This window comes from Mustela erminea, chromosome 3 (genome assembly GCF_009829155.1).
Source record: "Mustela erminea isolate mMusErm1 chromosome 3, mMusErm1.Pri, whole genome shotgun sequence".
In the NCBI taxonomy this organism is placed as follows: Eukaryota; Metazoa; Chordata; class Mammalia; order Carnivora; family Mustelidae; genus Mustela; species Mustela erminea.
The window spans coordinates 113035743-113063200 of record NC_045616.1 but is presented as its reverse complement, the minus strand read 5'-3'; the positions used below and the strand labels follow the sequence as shown (position 1 = coordinate 113063200).

At 36.2% G+C, this 27458-nt stretch overlaps 2 protein-coding genes across 9 annotated transcripts in view; one reads left to right on the top strand and one right to left on the bottom strand.

The window, feature by feature from the left end:
• The window catches only part of GABRB2 (gamma-aminobutyric acid type A receptor subunit beta2), a 239180-nt gene that overhangs the window by 88001 nt on the left and 123721 nt on the right, over nt 1–27458 (bottom strand). The window lies entirely within an intron of this gene.
• Nucleotides 8763–27186, top strand: LOC116585711 (N-alpha-acetyltransferase 10-like). The gene is given in 5 exon segments (XM_032334987.1): nt 8763–8796; nt 12070–12126; nt 20520–20752; nt 26651–26741; nt 26744–27186. Coding segments are annotated over 5 exon segments (738 nt in total). The 3' UTR covers nt 27067–27186.

Here is a 27458-nt window from a genome sequence, read left to right as displayed (position 1 = left end):
ATGTCTTGACATAAAGTATCTGGTACTAAAAGCTTTAACAATAAGGGCTTAGTTAATTCCACTGGCAAGAGAAAACTCCAAAAAAAGTGGGTAGGAATTAGTCGGGTGAAGCTAGGAGAGTTAGCAATGGAAGTATATCCCAGAAGGAGGGGGGAAAAAGCATTTGAAGAAACAATAAGGAGGAAAGGAGTCAGCCAGTTTGAAGAGCAACACAGGGAGAATAGAAGAGCATGTGGCAGTTAGAGGGGTCTCTATTTTTCAATTTGAAGCGTTCTTTCTGTCAAATCTGGGATAAGCTTGCAGCACATTCTTTGCTATGCATGTTTTTCAAATAAAGTAAGTTTTGACTCTTGTATATATTTAATTCTTCAATATTATCTTCCAATAAAAGGCAGAAGCACTCTAAGATAACAGGTGAGTCTAAAGACACCATAGAAAACTCTTTAAATTATAAGTGCATTGTTGCACTAATGCTTCTATTGCTACGTTTATTTAAAGCCTTGGTATATTTTAAATATTTTTTTAAATTTTACTTATTTGACAGAGAGAGAGAGAGAGAGAGATCACAAGCAGGCAGAGAATCAGGCAGAGAAAGAGGGGGAAGCAGGCTCCTCCCCAAGCAGAGAGCACAATGCAGGGCTGGATCCCAGGACCTTGAGATCATGATCTGAGCTAAAGGCAGAGGCTTAACCCACTGTGCCACCCAGGTACCCAGTCTTGGTATATTGTAAACATGATATTCCATTGTGGTCTTTGATGTTGTTATTGGTGGAGAGAGTAGAATTATCACCCTAGAAAGATCCAAACCCGTGTTTTCTGTTTTTTCCCCTGAGGTCTGGGATTAAATTTTGTGTGGCCTTTGACAACTTGTTTAAAAATTCTGTGCCTCAATTCCCCTGTCTATATAACCAGGATAATAAAGTTAGCCTTGGGGAATTTAGCAGATGGCTGGGATAATTAAATGTGTTAATATTGTGAAATTTTCTTGCAAAATATGATGTGCTACACAAATGTTCCCTATGTCATGTTTAATTATTTATTTTTTCTTTTTGGAGTGGCATTGTGAGGAGGTGTGTGACAGTCTTGCTCAAGAATCAAAATGCCAGTGCCCAAACTGCCTCCCTCACTTCTACACTCCTACCTGCGCTGGTTAACATAAGTGACTGACCTTGTCTACACCCCCATTTCCTTTCCCAAAAAACAAGGGAAAGAATAATCCCTAGTACTAGGGATAAGTAATAATACACTTACTAAAGGATCAAGTGAGATAATCTAGGAGAGAATCTAGAACAGTACTTGTGACATAATTGGCTTTTAATAGCTGTTACCTATTGTGGTGTGTGTGTGTGTGTGTGTGTGTGTGTGTGTGTTTGGATGGAAGATGTAGAAATACATATTCAGAAGTTGAGTGGATCCCTGTATTTCACTGGATACTTCCAGAGCACTTCCAGCTCAAACTGCTTTCCCTTCATATTCAAATTATTCTTCTAAAATAACCACTAGAAAAAAAAAAAATCTGTGGTTTGATATTATGGACCTACCCAATCATTATTTTCACCCACCTGAGGTTTATATTTAACCTAAGTGGACCTCAGATTTATTTAAGTTTGTGATCTCTGCTAACATTTAAATAGCAATATGATTCCCCCCCCAAATCTCCCAGCCTAAAAGGACCTTATTGTGATTTAATGCCACAGAAAAAACTTTAATAATTTTTAATATTATGCAATCTACAGTGAAGATTGTCAAGGAACTAAAATATGAAGTTTGGCACCCCTATACAGTACACTTTTGCAAAATTTGGACTGCTAACTCCTTCCATTCCTCTAACTGGGAATTCATAGGACTCTGGGATCATGACCTGAGCTGAAGTCAGGTGCTTAACAGACTGAACCACCCAGGCACCCCATACCTATACTTTATGTATCTTAGGAAGCTGACCAGCATTTATAATTCTGTCAAAGAATTTAAGGAGCTCAATTTGTGATGGAGATACAGGGTTATATCAGTACATTGGAAGAATATATAAGATTATATCAGAACACAGTTATTACTCTGGGGTAACAAAATATCGTAAGAAGAAAACAATACCCAAAGGCAGGAAAACAGAAGACCAGCTGATTAGACCAAATAAAAAATTCAAATTCTCCATTATGAAATTCACCATAAACCAAATGAAAAGACAAATGGTGAACCGAATCTTTATAAATGTGAAACAAAGGATCACCCTTTTCCAAATACAAAGAATAAAACATTTTGAAAAGAAGAAAAATTAGCATAATACTAGCCAAAAATTGATAGAAGAAAAATATCAAAATCCGATAAATATTTGAAAAGTTGCACAAATTGCTTAGTGGTCACAGAAAAATGCAGGTTAATTAGAGAAAAGTCTGTATCAAACAGATTGCAAAAAAAAAAAGTTAAATATTGACAATATACACTGCAATTTATTTGTAATTATTTTAAGTGGAAATTTCTCTTTCAACCAACACCTCCAGCCCTATTAATCCAATATCTTATGGAATACAAGAGTACAAAGACAGGTAAACAGTGCTTTTCATTGCTCTCATTGTATATAGTTGAAATCTCAGAGAAGATCTAAAGGTTCATTAATAAGGTAATGATTAAATAATTTATGGCACATCTGGGGGCACCTCGGTGGCTCAGTGAGTTAAACATCTGCCTTTAGCTCAGGTCATGATCCCAAGGTCTTGGGATGGAGCCCCGGGCCTGTGAGGCTGGCTCCCAGCTCAGCGGGAGTCCTACTTCTCCCTCTCCTCCCCTCTCTCACTATTTCTGTTGCTATCTCTGTCCCTCTCTTTCTCAAATAAAAAAAATAAAATCTTAAAAAAAAATTATGGCACATCTATATCATGCAATACTAGGCAAGTGTTGAAAAAAATTGAGTGATATCTATTAATATTGACATTGAAGGATATCCATAATGTGTAGAGTACCTAGGGGGTGGTACAAAACAGTAGTCATAGAAAATAGTTCTGGCTACACAATCTATTAGCGCTGGTTATCTCTAGAAAGTATAAGGGATGATAAAGAAATTTTATACCTTACTTTGTATGTTCATATTTATATATCATAATCAAATTCAAATGTGATATTTGTAATTAAAATAAATGGAAAGTCCATTTAGGACTTTAGGCTGCCATGCTTTCTTAGGCTGCCATGCTTTCTCTATCCTTAGCTTTGTGAATTATTGACGACACATAATCGCAGACAGGTACTTCTAGCCGTGTATGTTAATCATGTTGGAATTGTTGGTATAACAGCTTTGTGCATCCCAACCTGGGGCCTCCTGTGTCCTCACACCTAAGACAGGTGAAGTACTAATACCACAAAATCTCCTGGAGACCCAAGAGGTTATCCTCACTCAAAGCATTTTCCAGCCTGAAGTATCCTGGTCACTCTGTTGAGAATATATCCCTTGAGGTTTTCAGAGGAAACTGAAACTTTTCTAAGGTTATGTCAAAATACTAATTATTAGGGCACCTGGGTGGCTCAGTCATTTAGCGTCAGCCTTCAGCCCAGGTCATGATCACAGGGTCCTGGAATCAAGCCCCACATCAGGCTCCCTGCTTGGCAGGCAGTCTGCTTTCCCTCTCCCATTCCCCCTGCTTGTGTTCCTGCTATCTCTCTCTCTCTCTGTCTAATAAATAAATAAAATCTTTAAAAATATATTAATTTTCTGTCAAACCAATCCTCTGAGAAATTTCACAGAATCAAAGAACATATATATTAAAATCATTCATACAAATTAGCTGTGTGGAGACTGCAGAGTATCTATACCACACAGAATCCATATATTACCTAATATCAATAACTACTCATATTTTTCTCTTTTCATGCTGAAATAGGTAATAAATCCTATGCAATAGATGTGAACAACCTCATCTTTCATGTCAACTGTTTTTCTTTAGGAAAAAACTATATAACTAAGAATACTTAACCCTAAAATTAGTATAAAATCAAATGAAACATTATATAAGAAACTATTAGTTTAAATCAATAGTTAAACTACTAAAGATTTAACACATCTAGAGATTTTCAAATCCTATTTTTTTTAAAAATAATGAACCATACATAATTAAATCTAGGGAGATATTAATATACAAATCCTAACAGCTTTAAGGATTTAAATTCAACTAAACCTCATAAAATTGGCACAGAAAGTCAATAGCAGGTTTTGAAAGACAAAGTTCAAAATGTAGCTTTGTCTGAACACAGAAAACTGAACTATGATTTGGGATCACAAACTAAATATATGCATCTTTCAATTTAAAGTTGTTCTTATTCCACTAGGTGCAAATATGCTGGCCATAATTCTGAGAATCTGTGAAAGGATTTAAAATTTAAATTCCTCTAAAGTGATTTTATGAGGTGCTCAAAGTATCTAGAGATGTCACATAGATGAGCTTCTTTCCCTTTGATTCCAACTTGTAAAAAAGCATTTCTGAAAGATCAGTTGAAAAGATTTTCAAGATACCATTCATCAAAGATGTCAATAGATGAAAGCTATAGAAATTAGTCCATTGATATATTAAAAATAACCATTTAAAGATTCATTATTCCACAAATTTATTACCTATAGTCTATCAGCATTTTTCAAACTGAGAGGTATAATTTGCTTGTGATGCTGGCTTTTTATTATACAAACCACATTTTTATAAATAAATATATATTTTATAGATAAATAACATGAGATATATCAGCCATTATGCATTTAATCATTCCTAGGCTATGCAACATCCTCTATAAAATCAAATAGTGGTTAGATTTTTAAAAATATTTTTACTACTGGTTAATGTATCATCAAATCTCTTCCTCCTTAAATTCCAATCTGTCGGGGCGCCTGGGTGGCTCAGTGGGTTAAAGCCTCTGCCTTCGGCTCAGGTCATGATCCCAGAGTCCTGGGATCGAGCCCCACATTAGGCTCTCTGCCCAGCGGGAAGCCTGCTTCCTCCTCTCTCTCTGCCTGTATCTCTGCCTACATGTGATCTCCATCTGTCCAATAAATAAATAAAATTAAAAAAAAAAATTCCAATCTGTCTTCAATGGCAACACATTGATTAATCACTCTGATCAAGAATATATAGTTTTGCTTTAATTTTGGTAAAAATGGAAATAAAATCACACATAATGCCCACAAAGCGTAATATAGGTCTTAGACAATTCTTCTCTTATAATCACATGTGCAAAATAAAAATAATTAGAAAATCTTATTTTAATCACTTTTTAGCTCAATTTGTTTTCTCAGAATCACAGACTATCAAGGAGGAAGGAACTTATGACCTAGACATTCTAGCCATGATTCTGTCATTAACCAGATTAATGACCTTAAAAATACTGATTACTTATCTGTAAAATGGAATTGTTGAACTAGACAATACATAACTCTCAATTCAGTGCACTCTATCAAAACAATAGACCATGGGAACAATGCCAGAATGTGATGCATCCAAATTAAAACACAAACCATTAGTGGTTTTAGTTTAATAGTTTGTAACCATCCAGATGACCCAATTTAGTAGGAGGCACCATGTCAAAATTGTAGATTATTAAACTTCCAAAATATACTCCTAAAATTCCTTATTTCTACTGACTCATGTTAAAAGTATGGGAAAAAAATTGGTCTTTGACTAATATCAACTTGACACTGAAGCAAAAGAAATTTTACCAATTAATGATATTTGTTTTGAAAGCATGATTTTTAATAGATCTCATATTCAATCTGCATTTACAGACAGATTATAGATAAGTATTTACACACACACACACACACACACCTATAATGTGCACAAATGTGCATGTGTGTGTGTTGTATGTAGAAAGAGTAACAGAGATGAGAGAACCAGAGAGACAAAGGAAGAGAGAGACAGAGGAAGACAGGGGATTATGGAATTGTTTTAAGATTATGTTTTGATCAGTGTCTACGAAAGGAACTGTTTCATAGAAATTTTCATCAATATAGTATCAATATCTGGGATAACTCAATTAAACAGCCCTGGAATACACCTCTACTATAAATTTTACACAGGTTTTTCTAAGAGAAGAAGCAACAAATTACAGAAGACCTACATTTTTATTGCTTAATGAATAAGTAACATGGACTTTGAAATCAGAAAGACATAGGCTTAAGGATGCATTCCACACACAGTATGAGTTGGGCTTCTGGGGACTTAACTTTCCTTGAGCTTAAATTTCCTCAACTCCAAGATGATTATGATGATGATAATGATTGTATAATAGTAATAATCATATTAACACCTAAATCATAGGCTGTTTTGACAATAAAATTAGGCAATGTATATAAAGCACAGTATCTGGGACATATTATTGGCATTATCTTCTTTTGCAAAATAAGTTTCCATTAAGTTTCCATGGTAAACTTGCAACCCATATTTCAACTAAGAGACGACTAGTTCAGTTGGTAATGTTGGCTTTACAGGGTCAAATATGATCAGAGTAGCCCTGTTCTTTCCTGTTTTCAAGTCAGCTCTCCTGGATTTCATGTAGTTTCTTAAGGAAGTAGATTAAATATTTGTGTAGACCCATTTAACCATGAGAAATATGAGATGAACACAAATGGAGGGACAGTCTAAAAATATTTGACCAGTTCTTTTCAAAGTGCTGGGACTATGTCACAAAAAGAAAATCTGGGAAATCATCATGTGAAGACACAAACAAGGCATGATGACTAAATAAAACATCAGGAATAGATTCCTGAACAGAAAAAGGCCCTCCATGGAAAAAAAAAAAAAAAAAAAAAAAACCTGATGAAATCTTATTGAAGACTTGTTTATTCAATAGGATTTCACCGATGTTAATTTTTTAGATTTGAGAAATGCATCTTGGTATGTAAAATGGTAACATTGGGTGAAAACCTGAGGGAACTCACTATATACTATTATTACCAATTTATGAACCTAAAGTTACTTCAAAAAAATTTTAAAAATTGGGGAGGGTATGTGCTTTGGTGAGTGCTGTGAAGTGTGTAAACCTGGTGATTCACAGACCTGTACCCCTGGGGATAAAAATATATGTTTATAAAAAAAATAAAATAATTAATTAAAAAAAAAAAATTTGGGTGGAATCTGAGGGGTAATACTCCAGATAAATGATCAGGCTTTAAATCAGTCTCTATTTCCTTTCTCCCAACCCTTTACACCTCAGCTTCTCCCCTAACAGGAGGCTCACAGCACTGTCCTTAACTCACCTGTTCTTGGATCCACACCAGTGCTCCAAGGAAAATGGTTAAGGAGAACATACCCACATGTGCATCTTCTCAGGTTTCAAATCAGTATCAAAAATAGAAATTTATGGTTCAGGGGCCATCAATGTTGTTAGACAGAATTCATTCCAGCTAAGTTCTAAGAGCGCAACATCTTTTTATTACTCTAATAAATTAACCAGCAATGACAGTTTTGTGGCAATTAGGTTATATAAACTTCTTCCCATAAAGACACATCATTAGGTTATATTTTTAAGCTTCCATATGTCATCTAAAGTTAGGCAGAAAGAAACATGCAATGCAATCTTTATGACAGATCTTCTTAAATTCACTAGTTTTCCCATTTCTCCTGACATTCTGTTGAAATTTTCATACTCTACGCTTCAGCATTTGACAGGTTTGCTTCAACTAACTTTGTAAGGCAGGAGCATATGTTAAAAATGGCAAACCATGCCCTCTTGTGTGTGTGTGTGTGTGTGTGTGTGTGTTTGAGAAAGACAGAGAGAATGGTGGGTCACTTTAACAAGAGAGATTTTTAAAAATCTGCGATATCAAAGAAGCATTAGGAAGCTATATACTTTGTGCAAAACAACTTTCATTTAGTTTCTTTAATCATTGAGATATTCTCCTGGGGTGGAGTGGTGGGAGTAAGTCAAATGTGAAGTAGCTTCATAGGGTAGAACAAAAAAGGTAGAATAAAAAAAAAAATTCTTCACAGGTAGAATAAAAAAAAAATATATATATATATATAAATTTTGAATTCTTATATGGCATAAAAAACAACATCATAGCGAACAGAGAATGCATAATATTAGTGTTAGGAATCATGCTCAGAGAGAAAACCGGGAATACACATTGAGAAATATCTCTTTCTCTTTGTGTATGTGAGATCTATGTAAATATGTTTTATTATCTCTCCAATTAGATAACTGATACCTATCTTGGTATCAGAACATGGCTGCAGATATTCACAAGATGTAATGAAAAATTCTGCTCCTCTAGAATCTGTTGGGCTGGCGGAAAGAAAGGGCTACTTAAGATGGCAAAAGTCTCCCACGAAACCTGAGCTCAGACAGCAGAACAAAGACCCAAGCAGGAATCTGAATACCCTCCCGCCCTGGGCTCTGGTGGACCAATGGGACCCTGACAAGCGGGAATCTGAGACCCTCCCGCCCCAGGCTCCCGCGGACCAATGGGACCCTGACAAGGGGAATCTGAGACCTCCGCCCCAGGCTCCAGTGGACCAAGGGGACCCCGACCAGCAGGCGAAATATCCAAATAAGGAAAACTTGCCAAAAGACCCCTAACTCCCCTCAAGGCCCCTTAAAAGCTCCCTTCTCCCTGCCTTGGGCGCGACTTCCGCCACTCTGCTTTCCAGTGTCACGGAATCTAGCCAGAGGGTGCCCTCTTCCTCCCGGCACAACTTTCCGGGCTCCCCTTTCTCCTGAGCCCTGAAACTTTGCGGGAGAATGTTTTCAATAAATTTTGCCTTGTACTTACTTTGCCTGGTGTTGTGCTTATGTCGCCGGAAAAACTTTACAGAATCCAAAAAGGCAAGAAATAGTAGAAATCATCAAACCAAGAGACTCAGCATTCACTGATGGGTTATTAGTTGTCTCTAAGTAGGGGCTGGATCACAGATCATGTTCCCATATTAGGGAGCATCTCCTAACCCTGACCCCCATGCCAACTGAACTTCTGCTATCAAAAGCCATATTAAGCAACAGCTTAAGACTACCACAGATGGATTGAAAACAGAACTGGTGACATAATTTTCTGGGGTGCAAAATTAAAATGAGAAGTCTCTTGCTGACAAATTATTATGAATTTCAGGACAACATCAGAGAATTACACCAAGCATGAGAACCCTGTAATGACAGGGCCCTGTTTTCCTGCCCAGGTCTTGTGCCTATGAAGCCAACTCTTAACAAGAATGTTAAACTCTGCATGCAGACAGAGCAGAGCGGTGCTCAAATCTAGTTCTGTCATGTACCCTGACATAAGAATATTCATCTAGCACCTTGACAAAAGGCCCATGTGAAAGTATTTATGATTATCCTTGCCGCCTCTTATGAAAATGATCAGGTATCTAAGTAAATAAGAATAATTATACTATTTTGAACTAAAAGAACACATAGTGACGATCTGGTTTAGCTCCCCCACTCTCTGAAGAACTTACTTGATGTATGGCACTAGTCCATGGCTTTGACTTGGATCTTCTGACCCCACATGCAATGCTCTTTCAGTAACATTGTTGGGGAAGAGTGGTTGTTAAGGGCTCAGGGTTTGGAACCAAATAGTCTCATGCAAATTCTGGTTCCACTACTCTGTGGAACCTTAGGCAAGTTGCTTAACTTCTCTGTGCCTCAGTTTCCTTATCGGAAACTGGGCATTCTAAAAGTACTTTACAGGATTAAGGTCAATGTTTCTTATAAATAATTCAAAACACTGGTTATTGTATAGAGTGTTAAATAAATGTTAGCTATTAATATTTTATGCTTCACCTCTAAAAACACCTTTTTTGAGACAAACAGTGGATAACCATATTGATTGGTAGGAGAAATGTAAGCTAAATTAGAAAGTGGATCTAAACTATAGCCAATTAGATAACTTTATAAAACAAATTATTAATGAGTTCATATATATATGGCAGGGCTACTTTTTTATATTTAAACTTTTTACTAATAGTTTAGATAAAAATGTATGTGATATAATTTAAATTCATTAATGCCACAATTCTGGGAGGGAATTTTTTTTTTTTAAGTTTTGGGATGTAGAAATGATTAACAGAGGAAGAAATAAAGTAAACAAGATGAAATTTCACAGGGAGACCTGTTTTTTTTTTTAATGAAAAAAAGATATCAAAGATATATGACTTTAAAGTAGACTGAAGCTCCACATGAAATCACAAGATAATGTGACTTTCCAGAAAGTAGTATAATTCCAAGCTGTATGGATAGGGTATTCAATGAAGGAAAGGGTGAAAAGAGGCCAAATTTTAATGTCAATCAATAGTACAACCACAATCAACCCATGCCTAATGTTTCTCAGTATATTCCTTTTCAAAACTCTTTAAAAATATTTAAAAAAACACTTTTAGCAATACACCATACAAAAAAGGACATAGGCTAGATTTGGCCCATGGATCATAGTTTGCCAACCTCTGGTCTCAACGTTTTCATCCAATTGAAAAACAGGGATTATCAAAGCGTGTAAGAAGTAAAACCCTATTATATGAGACCTACAAGAGTCCTACTTTAAATATAAAGGCATAGATACATTGATAATAAGTGGGTAAAAAGATTAATCATGTAAAAAGCAAGCATAATAATGCCAGATGGCTATTTTAATATAAAAAAATGCTTTGAGACAAAGAATATTACTAGAGATAAAGAATTCATCATAATAAAAGAGAAAATTAATCAGGAAGACATATCAATTATCAACATGTATGCCCCAAATAATAGTCTTAAGATGTATGATGAAATATTTACAGAATGAAAGAAAAATTACACAAATAGAGCAGGAATTTCTTTACAGCTCTTTCCCAGGATTTGACAGGGCTAGAAAATAAATTGGTAAATCAAAGAACACACAAAGAATATTATTAACCATCTTGATCTAATTGTCTTGTAGAATAATATATCCATCAGGTACAGAATATTTACCCATGATAGATAACCTTCTATAAATTTTAAAAGGTTAGAAACTATAAATAAGGTATTCTCTAACCACAACAGGGTTGGATTAGAAAATACTAATAAAACTGGGGCACCTGGGTGACTCAGTTGGTTAAGTATCTCATGCTTTATTTCAGCTGAGGTCATGATTTCAGAGTTGTGGGATCGAGCCTTCATTGGGCTTCATACTCACTGAGGAGTCTGCTTGAGATTCTCTCCCTCCTTCTGTCCCTCCCCTCAACTCTCCCATTCTCTCTATCTCTCTCAAAATAAATAAATAAATCTTTTAAAAAATTATTAATAATACCCTATTATTATATTATTAATAATACTATATTATTATAAAACTACTATATTATAGTATTATAATAATACTATATTATTATAAAACCTCCAATGGGAAGTAAAACAACACAATTTTAAGAAATTCTTAAGACAAAGAGGAACTCACAAGAAAAGTTAGAAAATATTTTAAAAAGAATGCCCATGAAAATACATTAAAATTTTGGGAAAGCAAATAAATCAAGGCTTAGAGAGAAATTTGTATCTTTAAATCCTCATATTAGAGTAGATTAAAGTTTTTGACTCAGTAGCCCCAGGTTTCATCCAAAAAAATCTAGAGAAAAGATTTTTTCTTTTTCTTTTTTTTTTTTTAAAGGAAGCAAAGGAAGAAGATATTAAAGAACATAAATCATTAAAGTACAAAATAGGCACTAGAGAAAATTAGCAGAGCCAAAAGATGATTTTGAAAATGCTATCAAAAGTGACACACCTCTAGCAAAACTGAGCAAAAAAAAAAAAAAAAAGGAAAGAACACAAATCACCAATATTAATACTGAAGAGGGGATTATCACTACAGATGTTTTAGGCATTAAAGGAATTATAAGAGGATACTATGAACAACTTTGTGCTAAAATTCAACACCTTAAAAGATATAGAAACATTTATGGAGAAATAGAACTTACCAAAATAACACAAGAAAAAAGAAAATCTGACCAGCTCTCTATATATTAAAGATATAACATTTATCAAAAAGAAGACTGAAAATATATGAGAATAAGTTCTGAAGCCCAATATACCATATAGAAAACTATTATCTAAAATTTTTACTCAAACAAAGTAAATTTTTCCTCTTTTTGTCTTTAGCAAAGTCTTACAGTATCACACCAACACCATATAAAAATGACAATGCACCACAACCCAGTAAGATTTATCCTAGGAATATAAGACTAGTTTATCCTTCAAAATCAATTAATACAATCCACCAAAGTACCATAAAGACAGAAAAACCATGTGATCAGCCACCGAGGGGCTATTTAGTCTTCTTTTTTAGTAAGGTTGAGGAGGCAGCTGATTAGCTGGATATTCTTTACATTCTGGGAGTTAGCCTAATGAAAGACAGTAGTCTCATTTTTCCATTCCTGTTATTCTTCTCCTTAATTTGAAGAGGTTTAGCCCAAGTTTGATGGTAAAACTGAAAAGATCTCCTTAAATGTAGCATATGATAAACAAAATGGGTAGGGCTGGCTATTCCTTATTCATCCAACCCTCCACTCATCCATTTATTATTCAACAAATACTTTTGAATTTTATAATGCTTTGCATTCAGCACTGTGGATGGGATAATGAAAAACAGCCATTGTACTTATCTTGTGAAGTTTACAGTCAAGAAAGAAAGGCAGACATTAATTACAAGAGAATAAAACCCACAAATATTACAATTGTTAACAACTAGTATGAATGGTACAGGTGCTTTGAGAAAGGGAAATTAAGAAAGGCAATACTAAGAAATTAATTATAGCTCTAGATTTGAAGGATGAGTAGGAGTGAGCGAGGCAAAGAGAGGAAAAAGCATTGTAGGCAAAGAAAACAGCAAGACAGAAATCCCCGAGGCTACTGAATTTTTTTTTTTTTTTCTTGGTATAGGTGGATCAGGGACTTGCTTCTCTGGATTTTAGGTAATGAATGGTTAGGCTGAAAAGCCAAGGATTCTCTCCGAACTTACAACACCTGCCTTTCAGTGATCAAGAGGTAGTTCACCAACTCAATGTTATTTACAAGAATATAATAATCATTAATACATCATCTTTGGGGAACTTGTGAAGGTCCAGGAAAGAAGCCTCTAACCTCTGATTCTCTCTTCCTGCTTCCCATAGCCAAGACAAAAAGAGGAAAAATTTACTTTGAGTAAAAAGTTTAGATAATAGTTTTCTATATGGTATATTGTGCTTCAGAATTTTCATGTATTTTTGGTCTTCTTTTTGAGTCATAGATGCACATAATGGATAATTAAGAAGCTTATAATGTCAGAAACCAGGTCTTGAAAAGTAAGTTTAGACTAGCCCTATTAGGATGCAGAGGACCACACTGAGTCTAAATATATTCCGTCCCTTCCTCAGGGTGCAGGAGTGCATTATAGCCCACTGGGGACTTTAAAATATTACAGCAGAGTGATTACAGGAACTGAGGATTTCTCATTGCTCCAGGAATGTCACTCATCTCCTACTTGGCAATGGAGAGTAGGGCAGATTATCTGTTTTCTTCTTTCTGGAAAACTTGATAAAGCGTTCTCATTGTCTCAGATTTCCCAGAGGAGAGAGATGGTTAAAATGAGAAACCAAAACCCCCGTGGCTTATAGAACAAATCCTTCTGTTGGCTCTTGAATGAGTCTTTTTTACATAATTTCTCCCAATTCCTTTGATGGTTTCCTAAACCCAGTAAGGTATCAGTTAAGTATGTGTTTAATTGACTGTGAGCTACAGTTTCAAGTTCTCTTCTTAAGCCTGTATTGTTTTTATTAACTCAATGAATAAGCATCACCAACATGGTTAAATTATCATTCTGTAATTAGACTTTAGGGATTAAAAAAAGTCTATTCTTACCACTTCCAAATGTGTGTTTTAAGTTACTTAACTCTCATTCTCCCCGCTCTGTAAAATAGTGATGACGTTGTACTTACACCAAGGGCTGTTGGTGAAGATTAAATGATTATAAATGTAAAGGGTTCACCACAAAACTGGCATTCCAAGTGGTAGCTATTTTTAGTATTGCACTGAATATACTTCTTCAAATCCTAAAAGAGTCTTTTAGTTAAACTTTAAGGAACACTGGGCTAACATATCTTCACAACTAGAAAACAGTAGCCAATTAGCAATGACCTTTATTTACATTAGCACTAAGAAGAGAAGATAGGATTGGAAAGCACATTAAAATAACTTTTTTGGGCATATGTAAGTAATCTATAGTACTCTGTCTTCTCCTTATATATTATTTTGATACAACTGTAATCAGAACAGCCTCAATTATTCAACTTAAGACCAGATCATCCTTAATGTATTTTCCATGTCTGTCCACCAAGGCTTACCTTTGGGCAGTAAATTTGATTAAGTTTAGACTCAAGTAGTACTTTATGTCAGGGGTTTAAATACAAAAATACTTCAGAATGTATAACCATACTAAATATTTATTTCTTAAGGTGATAAAAAAGGCCATTTGGAGTCAATTAATCTATCAATAAGTAGCTTTCTCTTAGTGAAAAATAAATCTTTAATTTTTTCCCCCCCGGGGGTGCCTGGGTGGCATACTGGTTAAGCATCTGCCTTTGGCTCAGGTCATGATCCCAGGGTCCCGGGTTCAATCCCCGCCTCTGCTTCTCCCTGTCCCTCCCCTCCTTCGTCTGCTCATGCTCCCTCTCTCATAAATAAATAAAATCTTAGAAAAACAATGATTTTTTTTTTCTGCTTACCAGAAAAAAAAAATCTAGAGAAACAAAGTGACTGACTAGCAATGGTTTAAGAAATTCTTGACACATTTATGGATATTATGATTAATATGCATATACAAACAGAGTATAAACACTCCTTTGATTATGGGGACTAAACTGGAGTAGGGCAAAATTCCAACCTTAAAATAGCTTAAGAGCTTAATACCAAGTTTCACCGTTAGTGTTTATTTGACTTCAACATCATCTTTCCTTGTATACTTTTTTTTTTTTATATTTTATTTGTTTATTTATTTAGAGAAAGAGAGAGTGCATGTGCTCTGAGACTGAGCCCCATGTGGGCCTTGATCTCATGACCCTGAGATTATGACCTGAGCAGAAAACATAAATCTGAGGCTCAACTAACTGAGCCACCCAGGTGCCCCAATTTCCTTGTATATTTTCAAAATAGGTAGTATACTGATCGACAGCAAGTCCCTGAAGATGTCTGGCTGGGACTGAATCCTGACTATACCCCAGTGTGTGACCTTTACTTAATCTCCTATTCTCATGGGGTTGATTGAATAAAATGAGACAATGAACATAAGGCACTTAGCACTTAGTAAGTGCTCAATAAATTCTATCTACCTACCGAGGTCACAGAAAAATTAACATAAAAGTCTCTAGTATTTTCATGCAAATAGCCTGAAATCACTTGCCAAACAGCGTGGGGCAGCAAGGGTGATAAATCCCAACAGAGGGGCTTATATTTAGGGAATTCCTAATTGTATTTTGTTTAGGGAAGACCTTGTTCTAGAATGAACTTTGATGAAATAAATGAATTAAATTGGTGAAGTATTTCTTCACTACTTACCTGTCATTTGCAAAGCAATACAGGAGATAAAGGATAATATAAGACATAACCCTTCCTTCAAGAAACATAGAATTCAGGATACTTAGCTGCAGATAATGCAAAGTGACTTGGGTTAAACTAAACAGAACAGGCATTTATTAAAATGATATTGAACAGCTTACAATAGACCAGAAAGCCAGGTGTGGAAGCTATGAAGTCAGGAACAATGACCACAATCACAGGACAGAACAGTTGTAGTGAAGTGGTCAAGGCACATCCACTAGGTTGAGGTACTACAGTTCTCACTGCAGTTCTTAGAGCGACTTGTGCCCCTAAACATTTCCACCTATCCACTGCCGTGGCTCCTACCTTTCTTAGGCTGGGTTCTCCCAAAGTCATTGGTTTTCATGGCACAGGATTCCAATTCAAAGTTATAGGATTGGTAGTACCCTACTCTTGCAACCACCTTCTAGTTGCACGTAAGGCTGAGAGAATGTGAGGCTTTTTCTGCTTCTGTTAGGGGAGGTTCGCTCTATTTCATAAAGTAGGTGATTATTAAAATCTAGTGTTCATATATGGGCAGGCAAAGAAAATAACCAAGTCCACTGAAAGCATACAATTCAATAGTTAGGATTTAACAAATATAGAATTCTCAGAAATAAATTATTTATAATACAAACAGGAATATATTCATTTTATGTTAAGGATATAAACAAAGAAACAATGGTTAGACATGGGCTCTAAAATCAGATCAGGGTTCTTATCTCAGCTTGGCCACTCTGCTCAATGAGTACCGCCTGACTACATTCCTCACTTTTGCCTATAGTTCTCAGTGTGATCCAGGCTCCGACAATCAGATACACTTGCTGGAGACCTGAATTCAGAACTCGAGAGAGAGGTTCAGCATTTAACACCTTTTATTGGTACATATTATGTGAAAAGCAGTATGCTCTTGGTCTAGCAACTAGGACAGTGGCTCTTTAGTTCAGTAGGCAGCCATAATACTCTGGCAGGAACAATGACTGCCAGGCCCCACCTGTGATTGCAGGAATTATACATAAACACTCAGTCTAGAGTCTGTTCCTTCAGTCTTCCCTAGAATTCAGCAAGCCAAATAAGTCTCTTTCTGTTTAAACTAGCTACACTGGATTCTGTTTTCTCCAACTACACATTGACCTGCTAACCTGTTTGTCCTTTTGTAAGTTACAAAACCTCATTAAGGCACCACATCCTCATTTGTAAAGAAGAAATAATATTAGTAGCTTCCATTTGAGGTATTTAGCTGAGATCATGTATGTACATACACAGCACCATGTCTCATACAAAGTAAACATTTTAATAAGTGATAGTTACTATTATTGATGATATTGAACATGATAACAATAAATATAATAATCATGGTACTGGCTACAGTGGAGGTGGGAGCAGGGACAGAAGGTAAAATCTGGAAACTATCAAGAAGAAAAGGGTATTAGATTTGCAAAAACAAATCAAGAGTATTGAAACCCCACTGAAGGGAAAATATCTTAAGTGGTAACACAGGGAGCTAGATTCAGGAACTGAGAAAAGTCAGTCTGAGTTATAATTCACTGGGCTGCAACTATGTAACAAAACAACATGAGTCTTCTGGAAATGCTTCAAGGAAGGTCTGTGGGTGTATTTAATCCTCTGGCTTATGATGTTCACATCAGGTTTCAAGAAGCTCTCTCCAGCTTTCACTTAAAGTGCTAAGAAAGCCACAAATGTGGCATTTTCACTTAATTAGGACCAAGTATAAGTTGAAGCCCAACCAAAAAAGAGACAATTTTTGCTGACAGCACTACTGGCACCTTTCCTGATCTAAAGGAGAACCAAGTAAACAAGTTTGTACACCCACCACCCTTCCCCCATGAGATCTGCATTAGAAAAATTTATAATATACAGTGAGCACCTAAACTGCATTTTAGTTTTAACGGGAGATTTCAAAGCATGGGGGGAAAAATGAGCAGTAAAAACACAAAAGAAAGTGGCCATCAATTTCAGAAAGTTAAATACACATAATGCAGTGTTTTCAACAGAGCCTCATCCAACACTCTGTCCCCAGAGACTTAGGAGTTCATTTAGTCTTTAAGAAAACATTCCATCTTTAAGAACCCATAATGGAAATCAGTTTCCTTTTTATTTCTCCTTGCTGTTTTTTTTTTTTTTTTAATTTTTCTTTTTTTAAATTTCTTTGCAGGGTTCCAGAATTCATTGTTTATGCACCATACCCAGTGCTCCATGCAATAGGTGCCCTCCATAATACCCACAGGCTTCCCCAACCTCCCACCCAGTCCCCCGCCCCTCCCAAACCCTCAGTTTGTTTCTGAGTTCACAGTCCAGAGCTTCCCTATGACCCTGCAATTGCAATACTGGGTATTTACCCCAAAGATACAGATGTAGTGAAAAGAAGGGGCATCTGTACCCCAATGTTCATAGCAGCAATGGCCACAGTCCCCAGACTGTGAAAAGAACCAAGATGCTCTTCAACGGACAAATGGATAAGGAAGATATGGTCCATATATACAACGGAGCATTACACCTCCACAGAAAGGATGAACACCCAACTTTTGTATCAACATGGGTGGGACTGGAAGAGATTATGCTGAGTAAAATAAGTCAAGTAGAGAGAGTCAATTATCAAAAGGTTTCACTTATTTGTGGAGCATAAGAAATAACATGGAGGACACGTGGAGATGGAGAGGAGAAGGGAGTTGGGGGAAATTGGAGGGGAAGATGATTCTTGCTGTTTTTTGTGTTGCAAGCTGAGCCTGTGCCAATGCATCCTAAACTTTATACCTGTGCTTACAACACAGTCAGAAGGTGAGCAGCTCCTTAGCTCTGGGCTCCTTTAGTTACCAAGTCAGCTTAATACTGGTGAAGGTGGAAGCCTTTGTGTTTAATTTGCCTGGGTTTGGCACAGCATTTATATTAATGTATTCAGGGCAAAAACCTAATAAAGGGCTGAGTCTACTGCTTAAAAATTTCTCCCCAAATTCTCTGTATCTAAAATTCTAGATTCCAAAATTACCTGTTAATTCATGTGGAAATCTCGATCACTGCCAGGATAACATGGTCTACCTGCATTCGACCTTTTTGTCTAGCATTTACTAAGCTATGCATACATGCTCTCTAAACTTCTTCCCTTTGCACACCATGGCAGAGATGGCCTAATGGTGACTTGAGGGAAATGAACAAAACAGGCAGATTCTCACCTGTGAGACTTGAGGGAAATGAACAAAACAGGCAGATTCTCACCTGTGTTAATCTGATAACACCGTGAATTGTGCTTCCTTTCTTTCTTTCTTTTTTTTTTTTTTAAGATTTTATTTATTTATCAGAGAGAGAGGGCGAGAGAGCAAGCACAGGCAGACAGAATGGCAGGCAGAGGCAGAGAGAGAAGCAGGCTCCCTGCCTAGCAAGGAGCCCGATGTGGGACTCGATCCCAGGATGCTGGGATCATGACCTGAGCTGAAGCAGCTGCTTAACCAACTGAGCCACCCAGGCGTCCCTGCGCTTCCTTTCGGTTTGCCCACTTAGGAACAATAAAATAATGGTTTCCTTTTCAGTTAAAAAGATGTACTTCACTTTTAATGCCCTGTGGCTTCCTATTACATTAAGTGTTTTTGAAATCAGGATATATATAAAACCATAACAAAAGACTTTAAATTTTATACTTTCTATAATGTAGTTACTCAACTTCTTTGAATTTACTTTTTTTTTTTTTAAAGATTTTATTTATTTATTTGACAGAGAGATCACAAGCAGGCAGAGAGGCAGGCAGAGAGAGAGGAGGAAGCAGGCTCCCCGCTGAGCAGAAAGCCCGATGCAGAGCTTGATCCCAGGATTCTGAGATCATGACCTAAGCCGAAGGCAGCGGCTTAACCCACTGAGCCACCCAGGCGCCCCCGAATTTACTTTTTATATTTATATTATTTTATATTATTTACTTTTTATATTATTGCAGACTTTTTGAAATGAAAGAAATGTTCTACATACTTGCATTGTTTAGTATGGCAGGAACTAGTCACCTGTGGCTACTGAACACATGAAATATGCCTAGTGAGACTGAGGAACTAAATTTTTAGTTTTTAAAATTTTAATTAATTTAAGTTTAACATGACATATTGCATTATACAGAGGATCTATATATATATATATGTATTTATATATATGTATGTATATATGTAGACATATATAAAATCTTGATTGTATTTGATGATGAGTAGCTTCAATCAAACACAAATTATAACATTATTAAAAATAGCAACATAGTGGAATTATTTTGTGTTCTACAATTAGGAACTGGTTAAATAAATTATGATTCAGCCACAGGTGGAATACTAGACAGACATGAGAAATTATGAGAGGATTTCAGAAATTGGGACATTTGTGATATGCTATTAATTTTTAAAATGAGGTTAAAAATTGTATATGTAGTTAAAAATTGAATATGCGTATGAAAAAAGGAGAATTCCAACTTAAGATTGCATATTTACCTTTCCAGCCTTCTTGCAATCTCATAGAAATAACTGTAAGGAGAAGGAATGATAAAAATCTGTAATAGCACTATAAATTACAGTAAAGTATTACATCAATGGGCTGGTAATTTTGAAAAATGTACAAAAGTTAGAATGTAGATGAGGTCATACAGACAACGAAAACCACAAGAACAAGTTTTCCATGACAAGTGCCAAGGAGAGGGCTGATCTTTCCACTGAAGTCCCAGAGTAGTGTGGTCTTTACACCTGCAGCGTTATTATTGCCAGCAAATGTGAAAAATGCAATCCTGAGACTAGCTTCAGACCCATTTTAGTTAGAAATTCCAGGGATGGGACACAGCAATCTGTGTTAATTTAGCAAGCTCTCCAGGACATTCTCATGCTGGCTCAAGTGTGAGAACTGTGCCCTTACAGGACTCTCTTGAACTTTGTTCATTGTCATCACCTGCAGAACTTTTAAAATGACTGATTCAATAGGTCCGTGGTGTGGCCTATTCATCTGGATTTTTAAAAACTCCCCAGGGAATCTGATGTTCAGGAAAATTGAGAAGCTCTTCCTTAGAGAATTTGCAGACTTGGGAAGTTCACAGAGTAGAAGCCACCATGCCACCAACAGGCAAGTTCCCTTGCTTCTCGTGACTGCTCCTGAGATAATGCTGGAAGAAGGTCCCTTAAACAGAGAAGGGGGTCCCTGGGTTTCTAGTTTAGATACTGGGCTGAAGAGAGAATCAGTACAAAGCCCCGAACAGCCCTGGGTACTGCTACAAATGGAGGGAGGGGAAAAAAAAAAAAAAAAACAAAGATAAATTGTTGTTCCATCAGATCTTTCTAGGAATGAAAGGGTGAAATAATGTAAGGTGCTTAAGCCTCAGATGAGCCTTGGTTCCCTGTGAGCAATCTTAACCCACTCTCTTAAAGGGGGAAGCTGCCTGCTCAGCATGCCTGTTCTCCTCCTGTCTCCATTCTCCTTATTCAGGCGAGAGGCTGACTATGAGAACAGCCATATAAAAGTGCTAAGGAAACCCGTACCAGTTCAGAAAACCTATATCAGTACCTTGTTGGTCAAACTAGCCCTTTATTTACAAATATGAATGGACTGCCAAGATCAGCAGACTTACAAGGTAAACTATCAGCATAACAAAAGAAGGGCCACAATAAATAAACATACATCATCACAAAAGGAATTAGAAAGAGGAAGAGAGCAGAAGAAAACTTGGAAAATAATTTGAAATGATATCCTTAAAATAAAAAGGGCATTCCATAAAAAAACAAGTGACTATCAAAAACGAGTAATCAAAGAATGAGAAAGAGTTCTTAGAAATTGAGAAAAGGATGGCCAAAATAGAATAACACTAATGATAATTTCTTTGGAATAAAATAAATATTAGTAATCTGGAAGATAAAAATCTACAAATTTTATTTCAGAGCCAAGGCTGATAAATGTGAGAGACCCAAGGTCTATCCGTGGGAATTCCAGAAGGCAAAAATAGAGACTACAGAAAGAGAAAATTTAAAATGTGAATAAAATTAAGATTTCTCTTTGGGGGAAACAAAAATCTTTAGATGGAAAGCGTTCAATATTCTCACTTTTCATACTCTACATTAAAGTGTACCCTTTATATCTAAGTCAATTCTTTACTTTCTCATATGGAAGAATTGAAAGAACAGAAGTCCTAAAGTCCAGATACAGAAGATTACAAATAATATCTTCACAAGATGCCAGAATTTCTTTTTTTTTCTTTTTTGTTTTTTTGATGCCAGAGTTTCTAAATACACATCCTAGCATTTGTTTATTGTTAAAAAAGAATAATAATTATTAAGCAGTGGTCACATTCCAGCCAAGTAGCACACAGCAAGGAGGGGGAAACAAATCCTCCACTTTTACACTGCTAGATACAATTCAAGAAAATACCAAAATGGGACAGTGATGCAAATTAAATTTGCATGCAGTAACACCACAGAGCATTTGCAGTGCTGTTCGATTTTCTCTAGATAAATAATTATGACTAACTTCCACTGGAATGCCACAGGAATATTTTTTTCCAACTTGAGTAATTCTAGGATCACCTAAAATACTTGGTAGCTTCATGATTTTAACATCTACCCCTCGCCCCCGCCACACAGACGTATGCACACATACATTCTCTTCTGCTGTGATGATTCTTAAAGCCTTAATGAGATCAAAACCCTCAAGGGAGTTCTAAATTTTTTTAGAAAGGCAGGGAAATGTGGGGGTCTTAGCCTTAATCCTCACACTACCATTGAGTGTGTGAGGAAATTTGAGAAAAGAAAGATTGCTAGATAAATAACAACAGACCATCAGCAAAACACACATAGCATCTACTTAAAATCTTAGCCAGCATCTGATTTTCATCTTTTCCTAAATAGCACTGCCCCCAGATGTATATGCATATGGGATCTGCATCTTCACAGAAACCAAGTTCGCCTAATTGTCCTTTAACTAAAGTCCTACATATTTTTGCTGGTGCCAAGTAACCATCAACACAGAGCTCCTTAGAAATCATATAATCCCATCACTTGCCCAATGCAAGAATTACCTTTTTACCAGAAAATGTTTTTACAGCATTCAATGACCTGCTGGATTTTTACCAGGTTTAACTGCTATGAATTTTTCTTTTTTAAAATATTTCAGTCCAAAATTGCCTTTTGGCATCTTTTGTCATTAGCCTCGTTTTGCCCTAGGAGCAGACTGCTCTCTTAATAGGAAATGCTGTAATTTTTTGAAAACAGCTATCCCATTCAAATACTGCTACTCTCCCTGGGTTTCTGTTCCTCAAGGTAAATGTACTGGTAAATTTCTTCTACTGTTTCATCATACTCCATGGTTTACTTACCATTCATATTTTGTTTATTCTGACTGCTAAATATTCCACTTAAAATGTTGTGACTCTAATTGAGCACAATATTACAGGTGAAATTGATAATGATAACAATAATGGTATAAAGATAACAGCTGCTACCTATGGAAATACCAGTACAAGAACAGCACAAAGCTTTCTGTCTTGATTATCTCATTACCTTTAAGGTATTGCAATATAGTAGAGATGAGAAACCATAGCTTGAAAAAGCCAAGTGACCTATCTGGTTAGCTTGAGGAATCAATACCAGAAAGCTACCTGTATCCAATAAATGACCTCTCATCCACTATACACATTAACTCAGAATCCTATCCAATCACTACTGCCTTTGTGATGAGTATTTTGAATCTAATGACATATTCTAAGGTGCAATCAATTTTCACTTTAGGAGTGGAAGAACACTGCTCTCCAAGTTCTTAAAAATCACTTATGTATATTCACTAAAATATTGACCAGTACATAGCATAAACTATATCCAAAATATATTAACCTGTGCCATAGTAAATATAGATTCAATACCTTAATTTGTTTAAATGTATCAATCTACATTGACCTCTTTAATAAGGATTATTTTCAATAAAGTTGTTGAAAGAAAATAGAGCATTTATTCATTCAATAACCTAACAGCAAGCTGTTTTATATAATATCTAAATTGGAATTCAATAAGACAACAACTGGCACATTTTTATTTCCTCATTTCCTTAAAGCATGGTGACTTTCTCGGGGAAGAAGAGAGACCTGAGCCAACACACTCTCACTCATTCATAGATGTGTTTACTACATTGATTGCAGAGACTTTAGATGGTCAGCAGGTGATGACTTTCTTCTCTGGTCAGTTTAAAATATTAGCAAAATCACAAATAAATTATATTTTAAAATGGACTGCTCTTTCATTTCATCTAAGTACAGTGTCAAACAGCTTTTAAATCTCCCTCTTTTGATTTTGAAGTTAGCTATTAATTCTTTTCCCTGTGACAGAAGTAGAAGAAATTAATTTGCATTATATACTGTAGGCACAGCTGGCTGAGACATTCTGTGAGTAAGTAGATAGCCCTACAGATAATGAGACTTACTTATAATGTAAAAGCAAGACCTAGAATAAGATCTACAAAAATTGAGAGGGGCAATGTTTTGAGTGTCTCTTTGGCTGGATTTACAAGATCTCATAGTTAGGTCAAACCTGTGGTAGTACAGGAATCTTTAAATATAATAAAATCAGGCTATAATAATAATAATTAATTACCAAGGTTACTGCTCATTAGATGACTACCATGTACCAAGGAAAATGCTATATTCTTTATCTTAATTAGCTCATTTAATCCTCAAACAACTTGATGTGGTAGATATTATTATTCCTATTTTATCTATGAGGAAACTGAGGTTCAGATAAATTGGGTGACTTCCCTGACATAATGTAGGTATTCAGAGACTCTGAGAGGCCAGCAACAACTGGTTTCTGATACTGCCACAAAGGGAGTATTGGTTTTGTTTTTTTGGTTTGTTTTTGTTTTTGTTTCTTTGTTTTGTTTTGTTTTTTCGTATCCTAAAGGGAGATGCCTGACTGGCTATCCTAGTGAACACCTGGCATAGCCCTGTGAGCTGCTGGGAAAGTTCTAGATTCTCTAATTTACTATAGATAGCACCAAAGCTGAGACTGATGGAAAAACCAACAATATTCAAAATAAAAGCATTAACCTTATTCTCTGAGACCCTGAGGCTGTCCAATCCAAGTCACCCAGAGATAGACTGAGATAAAAATCATATCAACAAATGGGGGAAAAAAGAGAAGTATTGGGGTTTTGGCAATGTGAGCATCCTGCCAATAGATCTAGTTGAGAGAATTCCATACTCCCATTTACACAAGTGTTTCACATGTCCCAGGTGAGGAACCTGGACATGGGGTTAAGGAGTATAAGACAATCTTACCCTTCTAAGTAGGGGAGAGAGACCATGTCTCTCTAGCTGATATTGATATGGTAGCTAATTTGGCTCAGAATATAAGAGATTAGCTCTCTAAAAATTCCCATTTCAAAGATACATAATACTCTCCTTGCCCCTTTTGCACTATTTTTCATTTCTGGATGGAACATATATTTTTAAAGATATTATTTATTTATTTGACAGAGCAAGACAAAACGAGAGAGGGAACACAAGCAGGGGGAGTGAGAGGGCTTCCCGCTGAACAGGGAGCCTGATGTGGGGAGGCAGATGCAAGGAGCCCAATGTAGGGCTCATCCCAGGACTTGAGCCAAAGGCAGACGTTTAATGATTGAGCCACCCATCCAGGTACCCCTGGATGGAACATACTAAATAGCTTTGCAGTAAGCTCAATCCCAATACCCCTCACTCAGAATCAAATTATATTATTTTCTCTGACATTAAACCAATATACTAATTGCTGACATAGAGACAAGGTAATAATGATTTAGTAAAGCCACTACTATGGCCATTTGCACTTGAGAGAGGTAGGGAGGAAGGGCAGTAAGGAGGGGAATGAGGAAGAGAAGAAGGAAGGTAAGCAGAAAGGTAGAGGCAAAGAGGGAAGGGAGAGGGTGAAGGAAAATACATGAATGCCTAGATTTTCCTTAACGGAAAGAAATAGTTAAATAAGGTCTAATGTCAGACATAAGCTTCAGAGTTACTTGTTTAAGGGACAGGATCCTAAATTCATTTCAAGAGGCTTAATTACTTAACTACCTACTTAAAATAGCAAGACCTGCATATCATATATTTTCAATATGACACCATATTTCCTTAACCATTTATTGATATCCATTCATATAGCCATGATTTGCTGTCTGGCTAAATATGAATAAGTTTCAATTTTTTGTAAGTATAGGATATTTTCTTGATTTCTACAGTAGGGATCTTCCTATTAATCTTGTCCCTACAAAATCAGTGGCTTTAAATGCTAAGCCAGCTATCAATTACCACATCAGCACAGAGCCATTATTCCTCAGTGCCTGTACGATCTTGGGCAAATCACTTTACCTCTTTGAGTCTGTTGCCTTAGATGTAAAGACTGGAATATTAATATCTACCTATGAACTTTTAGCTAAAAATGCTCATAAAAGACAAACAGGGTCATTATATAATGATAAAGGTCATCATATAATAATTATATAAATTAATCACAAAGATATAATAATTGTAAACATTTATGCAACATTGGAGCACCTTAATATATAAAGAAACTATTAACTACAAGAGATAAATGGAATACAATAATAGTTGGGGACTTTAATAACCCACTCACAACATTAGATTGTCCAGACAGACATCAATAATAGATTATCCAGACAGACATCAATAAAGAAACAGTAGATTTGAACAACATTACAGACCAAATGAACCAAAAAGACATACAGAACATTCTATCCAATAGCAACAAGATACATATTCTCTTAAGCATGCACAGAATATTTTCTAGGATAGATCATATGTTAGGTCACAATATAAGCCTCAAAAAATTCAAGAAGACAGAAATTATATCAAGGGTCTTTCCTGATCACAAAGGTATGAAACTAGAAATCAATAACAATTAGAAAGCTGGAAAATGCACAAATGCATGGAAATAAAAAAAAAATCCTGAACCATCAATGAGTTTTAAAAGAAATAAAAAGGGAATCAAAAAAATATTAAGGCAAATGAAGCAGAAACAATATATCAAAACTTATGGGATGAAGCAAAAGTTGTTCTGAGAGGAAAGTTTATAGATACAAACATGTATCAAGATAAAAGAAAGATTTCAGATAACAACCATTATATCTCAAGAAACTCGGCCTGGCTCAGAAGCTGATGGACCAGGCCTCGCGAGCCATGATCGAGAACTTCAGTGCCAAATACGTATCCCTGCACGTCAGGAAGAGATCAGCGAAGTGGAGCCCAAGTACTACGCGGATGGGGAAGACGCGTATGCGATGAAGCGGGACCTCACCCAGATGGCGGACCAGCTGAGGCGGCACCTGGAGCTGAAGGAGAAGGGCAGGCATGTGGTGCTGGGCTCCATCGAGAACAAGGTGGAAAGCCGGGGCAACTCACTTCCAAGCTCGGGAGAAGCCTGTCGTGAGGAGAAGGGCCTCGCTGCTGAGGATAGCGGTGGGGACAGCAAGGATCTCAGCGAGGTCAGCGAGACCACAGAGAGCACCGACGTCAAGGACAGCTCAATGGCCTCTGACTCCGCCTCCTAGAGCCTGCACTTTCTCCTCTCCCCACCCTGACCTGCCCGACCTGTCCTCGCCGCCCCTCGAGGTTTCACAATAAACTTCACTCAGCGGCAAAAAAAAAAAAAAAAAAAAAAGAAAAGAAAAAAGAAAAGAAAAAACTAAGAAAAGAAAAGAAAAAACTAAGAAAAGAAAAGAACAAACTAAGCCCAAAGGTAGCAGAAAGAATGAAATAATAAAGATTAGAGCAGAAATAAATGAAATAGAAACAGAAGCAATGAAAAAAAGAGTATAAAAAAAAAAACAAAATTCAGAGTTCATTCTCTAAAAAGGTAAACAAGATTGATAAATCTTTAGCTAGACTAACCAAAAAAAGAGTAAACTCAAATAAATAAAATTATAGATGAAAGAGGAGACAT